Source organism: Rhagoletis pomonella, unplaced genomic scaffold (genome assembly GCF_013731165.1).
Source record: "Rhagoletis pomonella isolate Grant_MI unplaced genomic scaffold, Rhpom_1.0 Rhpom_scaffold_00007, whole genome shotgun sequence".
Classification (NCBI taxonomy): domain Eukaryota; kingdom Metazoa; phylum Arthropoda; class Insecta; order Diptera; family Tephritidae; genus Rhagoletis; species Rhagoletis pomonella.
Genome location: NW_023458561.1, coordinates 28731260 through 28741635, shown reverse-complemented (window position 1 = coordinate 28741635; position 10376 = coordinate 28731260). Strand labels below are relative to the sequence as shown.

Here is a 10376-nt window from a genome sequence, read left to right as displayed (position 1 = left end):
TGGGATACCAAAGCCTGGGCGTGGACGTGCTTTCATTTAATGGTTTACACAAGTGAATAAAGTTAAACAAAAAAAAATAAAAATATATATGTATAGAAGTATTCTTAAATGAATCTTATTAAAATGCTTAAGGGCACTTTCAACAATCATAGTTGTCGAATGAGCCAAACAGGCGCACCTTCAACTGCAGAAAATGCAAAAATTTAAGACTTCGCGGATTGAAATTATGAAAAAAGTGTAAAAAATGTTAACAGCTGGATGCGGAAAAACATGAAATTGACCGGGTTGGCTACTCGGAAATGGCAGAAGGTTCATAGTGAAGTCAGTTTCTTGTCATGATACTAGAAAAATTAAAATAAAATAACACAGTGCAACAAATTTCAAAAAGTTGTAGGTGATGGGAATCGTACCAACAGCGTTTGACTAAGCTGTGCAAATAATGAAAAAGTACCAACGGATTTGAATAAGTTGGTTACCATTTCTTTTTTATCTCAAATTATAATTCCTTGTTTTCAGGTGTAATTTTTTGAAATAAAAACACATTTTCCAAAGTGAACGTCTGAAATTTGTTAGCAAAACCAAAAAAAAAAAACATTGTAGGTACTTGTTAATTTTGAACCCTAAATTCTCGACTTTACATCGATGTAAAAAGTAAATGGATAACAACTTTTACAAGTGCTTTGAATTTATTAAATTGCTTTGAATTTGTTTTTGTTATTTTATGGCCTTATAAACATTACATTCAGCAATTTTTATTGAGCCTGAGGCCGTTTTTAATGCTTTGGATTTATTCATATTTTGACCTCTCTTAATGAATGCAATTAGATTCATTCCCATCACTTTTTGAGTGTTGCACTGCGTAATAATTTTGGCCCAGTATTACAACGAAAAGCGACTGACCTCATCAAAATTAAAAAAAAAAAACAAAAGTGGTGCTCATGACTTCTCAAGGTAGACTAAAAATGGCTTTAAACACCTGTGTTCAGAGGATTTCAAAAAAGGACATTAATAAATGCACACCGTTAAGAATCACTACTGAAATTTTCTACGCCTCACATGCCTTGCAAAGAAAAGTGGAAAGTGGCGTTTTCTTTTTTTTTATAAAAAATGCCTTGTTTTTATTTCACTCCATCGTGGTATAGAAAGTATCACGTTGTGAAGCGCGATACAGCTGCGATCCAATTTGAAATTTAAAAAATTAAAAAAAAAATATATGCAAGACCAAAATATTTTATTTGAATCCCATTGTAGAAATTTTTCTTAAGTCAGAAATTTGTTACTTTCTGTCACCTCATATTTCAAACAAGAAAGCATTGAATCGTTTAAATAAAATATGCGAAATTCAAGTACCCAGAATTTCCAATAGACCCAAAAAACCTCGACTTGACCAGCAAACCGGTTTTGCATAGAATGAGGAAAATATACGTACGTATATTTAATTACACTGTAGCGACGCTGAAAAAACGAAAAAAAAACGCCGAGTCACGTAAACTTAACTTTGGGTCGTAGATTATGGATCTGTATACCGATTTCCAGATCAGGTTATTTTCCGACGATATTTTCATTTTAAGTTTGCGTTGCGAATGAACAAAAATGTAGATTTTAATATGAAAAATTTTACTCATACGCCTTGCACGATTATACTCGATAACGGTCATGTACGACATGGCGTATGAGTGACATTATTTCCTGCTCCAATTTGAAAAAAAATATTCTTGCTCGTTTTAATTTGACAATTTGACCCATCGATTTTCGTCGTTAACCTTTATGTGCTCGGTAGTCTACATTTGTAGCATTTTGTTGAAGATTTGTAATAAATAAAATAATTACACTACAACCGTGTCCGAGTTTTACAGTCGCTTCCTGCTTAAAAATAATTATAGAGAAAAGGATATAGATAGAGACACAGAGACTCAATCGGGGATTTTAGTGATTTTCGGGATTCTTAAGACTTATCGTTACAAAAATCGATATTTTTTTCGGTTATGTTATCGATTTTGTTATCGAAATTTCCATCGATTTTGCTATCGATATTTTCGGAACCTATCGAATTAACAATCGATATTCTTATCGATTTTGTTCTCGATTTTGTAATCTATATTTTTATCGATATTGTTATCGATTTTCTAATCGACTTTTATCGATTTTGGTATCAATTATTTATCGTTTTTGTTATCGATTTTACTGTCGATATTTTTATCGATTTTATTATCGATATTTTGTTGGATGTTTCTATCGATTTCGTTATCGATAGAGTATAAAGATAAAAATGAAGATAAAGGAAAACAGAATAACATAAACGTAATTAGAAAAACCAGAGGTAGGGATCTAGATCGTAAAAATACAAAAAATATAAGCAGAAGCAAAAGCAGATATATGTATGTATGTAGATATGTACATATATACATACATTGGTTATGAGACAAAACAGATATGCACCGTAAGTTCCACTTCTCCAGTGTGGCCTAGGCACACTTACTTTTTTTAAAAGGGTTCAAAAATTATTTAAAAAAAGTCAGAGCGATGTATAATAATAAAATGAATGTCAAATAAAAGGGAGAGCTCTGTAAAATTGAAAGAAAATTAAACGTTTTGGTGCACAAGAACGAAAAATTGAAAATCGAAATTGTCTTTTTAACTTTAGTTAAGGATAAAAAAATAATTTAAAAGGATATATTTAATACCTTTCCGCTTTTGTGCACCAACAAATTTAATGTTTTTAAATTCTAAAAAGTTTTCTCTTTGCTGGATATTCATATTGCATTGCACTGATTTTTTAAATAATTTTTTTAATTTTTCATATCCTTGAGGATTCAAAGTCCTTTAAAAAAGATACTGAGGTCGGAGAGAAGAACTTAAAAAAACAGTTTTACTATATTCGGCTCCTAGTTTCCTAGGTGTATGGATACTTGATGTTCGATTTTTTTTGGGTTCTTGTGGCACGTTGTAAATAATATGTTTGGAAGTCACATCACTTTTTTACTCAACACAAAGTTTTTTGATTTTTGCGTGTTGGAACATGTTTTTTTGTAATAATGTATTTCCGTATGTGACTTAGGCAGGTGTCGCGCAAACGAATTTTGTGTTTGCCAAACAAGATACGAGTTTAACACGCTTATAAGTGTGCACGATGTATAAAAGCTAGTTTCTTTTCACCTTCATTTTGTGTTTAACAAAATTTTGTTTTTAAATAAACATGTATGTAAAAATGTGCACACCAGTATAACAGTTAGCGCAACCGTGGTTGTCACATATGTTGTTCATATGATTCTCCCTAAAAATGAACGCTTGCGATAAGTTGATGAAATTTTACTATCCCTGGCCTCATATTAGACCCTTGTGGTCAGTGAGTTTGGTCTCTGGAAGACCAGTCCATCTACTCAAACCTACACCCAAGGCGAATTTATACAAGGTGGTGTTGATGGCGAATTTAGATTTTCGCCGCGGTACTTCCTAATGTCAAAAGGATGTGTTTGCTGTAATATGAATTCGCCTTGTTTACAACAAACACATCATTTTGACATTAATAAGTACCGCGGCGAAAATTTAAATTCGCCATCAACACCACCTAGTATAAATTCGCCTTGCCTACACCAGATTTCCCTTACATCCTAGAAAATACATACATATGTACATAGAATATGTTTTATGAAAAGCATTAAATGCAGTTGGAGTTCTGAATTTGATGATTCCTCCGATTCGGAGCCCGATGGCCGAATGATTATCAAGCTTCAAAGTGGCCATATGTATGATTGTTTTGTGGTTTCCTGGGTGTGTACTTTTTCTTCGTGGCAATGTCAACAATATTCGCTATGTTATAGACATCAAAAATTACCTTAAGAGGAACATTAGGGGTATTCACGATCCGGTGCATAGTGCCTAGCATGGTGCATAGACAGCACGACTGGCTAATTTTGTTGTTGTTTGAACACATGAAACAACAACAATCATGCTATTTATTCTATCTATGCATCATGCTAGACCGTATGCACCGGATCGTGAATACCCCTAATGTATCTACGATTTACATAGGCAGTCGAATTATTGGCGTTCCGTGGTTGCAACTTTATGTAAAAAATAAAATGAATTTAATATGCTAATTCAATTTAGGGCCGATTGCTCAAAGCCTGGTTGACGCTAATATCCGGTGGTTAAACATCGTGATCGACGTTACAGGCACCGTGTTATATGTATGGTGTCGAAGACGTCGATAACGATGTTAACCGGAGATTAGTGCCAACCAGGCTTTGAGTAATCGGCCTTTAGGGCTGTTTTCTGGACTGCCTCTTAAATTTATCTCTATGTTAAACATCGTTATCGACGTTACCGACTGCCTGTTATATGAATGTGAGCGACAGGTTTGACCCTGGCAGTCAGAGCATCCTTTAACTTTAACAGGCAGTCTACATAGAAGACGACGCATAGCGTGTTTTATTTCAAAAACTCAAATTGGATAATTCTTTATATTTATGTACATATAAATATGTACCATACAAACGCATTTTTTTTAAACCTTCTTAACACTTTTGGTTTTAAATGAATTTTTGCTATAAATTTCAGTTGGTTTCTCCATTGGAATCTATCAACTCCATTCAAAATCCCACAATCGCGTTGATGGCATTTCACACTGGACCAGTTGGGCACAACTATTCACTCTCTTCATACTCGGCTTTGTGGCCTGGGTAACCGCCTGGACGCATATGGATGAACAATGTCAACTGTGTGCACTTGTCTTCAAAATTGATAAACAACTGCGGGAATTTGCCGAAATCGAATTCGACTACAAGCTATTACGCAAACGACTATTCTACCAATTGGGCTTAGAGCTGCTAATTGCATTTCCATTATCGATGGTCAATTGCATGATCATACAACCGACAACGACTTTCTTTCTACCCATCACAGCCTGCTATTGGTTCATTTGTGTTGCGCCCATCAGTCTGCTTATCTTCAAACAGTTTCAATTCTACAATCAAATGTACATATTGAAAACGAAATTCGAACTGATAAATTGTAAGTTGAGTAGATTCAATCGCAATGGTGTACTTGCCATGGCGCGCAGGCGTATAGTGACAGTGCGAAAAATAAATTCAGTTAGTGAAATTCCACTGACAGCGGTGCCGATTTCTGCAGCACACAGTGAATCGGTGGCGCTGGAGGAGCCGAATGTGGAAATCTTACAAAATTTACTAATGATTTATTCCAGTATTAGCGATGGTATTGATTTAGTGCTTCGCATTTTCGCCTGGCATTTGCTGGCTATCACCGCCGTATCCTTTGGCGTCATCACCATACAGAGCTACAATTTGTTCATTCTGATGACGCATTCTCTAGCCTTGCCAACACATCACGTCTTCTTCATTATAGCTTGGATACTGGTACAAGTAATGGCGATTGCGATGAATGTGCGTATATGCAGCAGCACTTCAAGAACGGTAAGAGTGAATTCGATTGTAGATATTTCTTACAACTTTATTTTGAAAGTAATATTTCCAAGATGGATGCCACTGTTTCGCTGCTGCATAAAATGCGTTGTTCATCGAATGCGGCGCCAAATGCATGCGTCTTCTATCAGATGCTGCAGCTCTTCTCAATGGAAGTTTTGCAAAGGAAACGGAATTTCAACGCGGCTGGCTTCTTCGATATGGACTACAAGCTCATCACGTCGGTTAGTATGTTCATTCTAATTTTAAGTACTTTATTATGTTTAAATAAATTCGAATTTAAAAAAACGCATACCTTTAATTAATGTTCGTTTTATCTGCTTCAGATTTTTGCATCTGTTACTACGTATCTGGTGATAATTATCCAATTCCATTTTACTAGCGTCCCAGATGGCCATTTTGCAAATCATTCAGTTTATTGAACAAACCATATTGACAAATACAATTTATAGTTATGTTAAATGCGTGTGTTTTTTTTTTAAACTTAAGCTCAACAATAAAAAAAAAAAATTCGTGCCGATATATGGTCTGTGGTTTGTTATATTGTTGTGTGCATTGACAACACTCAAAATAATTTATTATTACTTTCAAAAAAAAAAAAAAACATTTTCTATTGTAATATGACCACTCGTTGATGTACATTAAAATTTAATAGCTATAACATAACATGCACTATTACCAGGCACAGATATCAAGGCTTCTTATGGAATTTTAGGTGATGAGGATATAAAACTAATTTTTCATTATGAATGAAAAACCTCACCTTATAAAAAATCAAGCCTTATCATTACCGATTTTCCTTTGACCATTAAAAACGTTTTTATTTATCCATCGATTTTCTTTGTTGTAGCATGATTTCTTTTACAAAAGAACAGGCTTTAATACAAATGACAAAAAATCTGTTATTTTAAAATTTTTCCCTGTTAAAATTTGAATTTATTTTTTTCATAAAATTTAAAATATCTTCCCTACAGTATAATATACGCAAACATATACATATCTGTATTTAGATTTAATAAATAAGAAACAGTTGTAGCAAACCCCATGAATTAAGATTTTCTCATATTTTAATTCCTTATCAACTCCAATCACAACATCTTGCAAATCTAAAATACATATTTTTACTGCGTTTATCTTCGTATCATGGCCACTGTATTATTTCATTTCCTTGGCTTCTGAGTAATTGCAGTAATGTAGACAATCGTCCTTCCAGCCCTTCCTGCCTAGAAAATTATGAGACTGCGGATAACTTCTACTTGCCATTGCTGGGTTTAGGTATGAGGCTTTTGGCAGAATTGTGTTTAACTTCATTTATTTACCAATTTATTTATTTTATTTATTTAAAAACTTATTGGCCTTACCATTAACGGTGGTCAATTAAAAGCGATGGCACAGCAAGTTTTCTTCAATTAAACGGCGCCCCATCATTGTTAATACATATTTATAGGCGCAACAGGTTGGTTGTTGTGCTAGATATTAAAAAGCTTCCAGCTGTTGTTCTTCAGTGCCTCTCAAACTGGAGCATTTGCTTTAAGCTTTAAGCTTTAACGAAATACTAAATTATACTCCGGTTAGTGTTGTAAGGTTTTAATTCGTTCGTAAAAAGCGAATAAAGAGCTTACATGACCGAATTTATGCTTCGCTTTCGGATGAAACCATCTTTTTTTGATGGCGAATATGGCGAAATGCTGCTAAAATGTCCCGACCCTTAATGAAAAAATGGGCACTTGCTCTTTGATACTTGCTTTTTGTTGGTTGATGTCCTCATCAAGGCTAAGGTTTACATTACCATTTTCTATACAAAAGCATGTTTTGAAAAATTGAGGTTTTCCAAGAACTATTTGTAAAATATCTTTTTTTACGAAATGTTTTATTTAGTGAGAATGAACAATTTTTTGTAACATTTTTTACGAAACTTATGATGAGATATATGTTTATTAGGGTGGTACTTAAAAAATCAAATGAATGATTTTTTAAATCTGCCCCGCAATCGGTAATACCACGGTCACAGATATCATATATAAATTTTGGTCCCTATTGAAGTCGATTAAGGCGTGTCGCAAAGGGGCCAAAGGCCAGATGCCTCTATGTAGACTCAAAAAATTAAAAAAAAAAATATTTTTTAAATTTGATATTCAAAATCGATACTACTAAAGTCGAAGATATTAAAATATAAATTTTGGTTCCAATTGGAGTCGGTTAAGACGCAGATTTTACAGTGGCTTGCGGCAGAATATCCCTACGTTAACAATATTTGTTCTCGAATTTTTTTAATCGAACAGTCCTCTAGAAATTGACGTGGCAATTTTGGGAAAAGGTTAAAAAACCTGAATTTCATTGTGAATTTCGGAAGAGTATGTATTCGCTAAGCACTCTTGTTCCGCAACTTTTTTTGTTTTGGAAGAAAATAAAGTCTTTTTTTGAAGTTGTTGCAAATGAGTATTCAAACAGTATTTTTTTACACAATTACACAAAGCACAATTTTTTTCTGTATTTATTAATATCATATAAACACAAGTAGTTTTGAAGCAAAAAACAAAACCGACTTCAATCCTCATATAAAAATTTATATGAGGTAAAACCTTTCCTTTAAAAAAAGAATTATAGAAATCGATTAACGTGGTCCAAAGTTATGCGATAACATGCATAAAAAAAAGTATTGATAACCCTTCTCCGTTTTTTGAAGTCGGTTTAAAAAAAAATATAGTCCGGCGAATTGATAACCTTCTCTTTTTGTGAAGTCGGTTAAAAAGGAAAACTGCCAATGCTGGGGATCAAAAGGAGGCTATTCAAGTGGCAGGTACTGTATTAAAATGGTATTCCCCCACTTAATCATTTACTTGAAAATTAAGGGCCAAATTCACAGTGCGTAGTTAACTCAGCATCGGCGGTTAACTAAAGACTTTCAGTACAAAAATCTGTAGTTAACTGCCGATTCTGAGTTAACAACGCACTGTGAATTTGACCCAAGAGTTCGAAGATTTGCAATTCGTGAAAGTAAAGTGTCTGGGAAGAAGTAAGTAAACCAAAAGTGTTTCTGTGCATGTACCTACATACATATGTATGTATATTGTATTGGTAAAAAAAAAAATCGTGTAGAAAAAAACTATTAATTCTTCAACAACACAAAGGAAGCTGGCCAAGTAGAAACACACACTCGAGATTTCCAATCAAAATACCGTAAAAAAGAAATTAATAAAATCAGCTAGGGAAAATCGAGATATAAAAATGGATATTTAGAAAAAAATTTATTAGTTTTAACTACATTTTTATTAGTACATACATACATAGGTATATACATCAATCGAGTATCGTATTAGAATACATGAAAACTAAAGTTTGTTTGTTTGTTGAGCTTACGAAGACGCAACGACAACTAAACCAGCAATGAACTAACATTTATTATTGGTTAAGCCCAGATTTGAAGAGACGTGACTGATGGCGCGTGTTTTGATATGGCGCAAATACACATAACTACACACATGCACGGTATATACATACGTGTGCACATACATACATATTTTATATAAAATTTTATATTGAACAGCAGAAGGCCTTGTTCATTGGACTGTGCTTTTGCATAGTAATTGCGAAAAAGGGCTTATAAAGCATGCCAGCATGCGATGGCAGTAGGCTGGTTAAGATGGACTCTTACGCCTAAATACAATATCTTGGATTAAAAGAGGCAAGTTTCGTTGGAAATTAAAACAAGGCAGGTTAATGATTACTCTTAAACTTTTTAAGATTAAGAGAAATATTTTTAAGAGAGGATAAAATTAAAAAACTAAACTAATCGATAATTACTTAGTTAAATTGATTTTTATATTTTTGTGATTGAATTTTAGTAGATAGTATGCCTTTCAGTTGAGTTTGAACTTCAAATGCTTTACTACTTACGAGTTCGATTTATTTTCATTGCTTTTTATTTTAGAACGAATTTACTTATTTAGTTTAGCTGGAAGAGAAGCAACGGAGAAATGTCAAGGGAGGCTATTACTGCCTTATTAACGCGATATTCCGCCTTTGAGCTTATACCGTACTGGCATGTTCAATCATGTTTTAAATAAGTCAGTGCTGGTTTGAAGGGGATACATTCATTAAGGTACTGAGGGCAGCGAGATACTCTGTTCTATATCCTCTCTGCAGACCTTTATGGCAAACTACAGCTAGTGCAAAGTGCGCTCGAACAAAATGCTCTAACTAAACTACTCAAATATTCTAGATATCTGTACAAAACTCTTAAGCGTCTACACTACTCCATTCTTAGGACCAGTTATAATAACGGAACGGAGAGAACTATCACTTAATTATCTATTGTATGTAAAATGAATGAAAATGGTAATAATGCACTTAAACGTAACGTAAAACGGAACGGAATCTAAAATTAATAGATTCTTACGAATTCGCCGCGACTGATTACGATTCGCCCCAGAAGAAGTAGAAGTATTAAACATGGATGAGAACTCAATCCCCACTTAATTATACAACGGCTATAGGCTGAATCATAGGCGGGAATAATAATAATAAATTGAACTGGGTAGCTTGACACATATGTATGGCAGGGGCTGGCTACTGAGAGGTATAGGGTTTTTTTTGGAATGCTCCCGACTTAGGCTGATTTTGTCATTGCCTCTTTCCTTAAAACAACACTTAGACTACTCCACTCAATCGTGTGCAAGAAAAGGCCTAGCAACACGCGGCACCAACAGATCAAATTAAATGAGAAATATAAGATATTTCGGTACACATATAAATATCTACCTACATATATATGTAGGTAGCTACAAATTGTATAACAACAATGCCAACGGATCGCCAAAGTATTTACTTAAGTTGAAAAACTGACTCAAGTTGACCGGTTGGTTTATAGCCTTTTTGGTTAACTTATTTACAACTTTTGTTCCGATCAACAGTTGTCAACAACAAATCAAT

At 33.9% G+C, this 10376-nt stretch overlaps 1 protein-coding gene across 1 annotated transcript; it reads left to right on the top strand.

Annotated features, from left to right (window-relative positions):
- Window positions 1-6: 6 nt before the first annotated feature.
- LOC118743686 (putative gustatory receptor 2a) lies at window positions 7-5892 on the top strand. Its single transcript, XM_036476446.1, has 4 exons — window positions 7-52; window positions 4561-5435; window positions 5498-5668; window positions 5771-5892. The coding sequence occupies exons 1-4, from the start codon at window positions 40-42 to the stop codon at window positions 5864-5866; spliced, it is 1155 nt and encodes a 384-aa protein (XP_036332339.1). The 5' UTR covers window positions 7-39; the 3' UTR covers window positions 5867-5892.
- The last annotated feature ends 4484 nt before the right edge of the window (window positions 5893-10376 follow it).

Bases quoted from the DNA above. Each gene is read 5' to 3' on its own strand.
- LOC118743686 (XM_036476446.1), top strand. The intron at 5,436-5,497 runs GTAAGAGTGAAT...AATATTTCCAAG, and splicing joins GCAGCAGCACTTCAAGAACG to ATGGATGCCACTGTTTCGCT. The intron at 5,669-5,770 runs GTTAGTATGTTC...TATCTGCTTCAG, and splicing joins ACTACAAGCTCATCACGTCG to ATTTTTGCATCTGTTACTAC.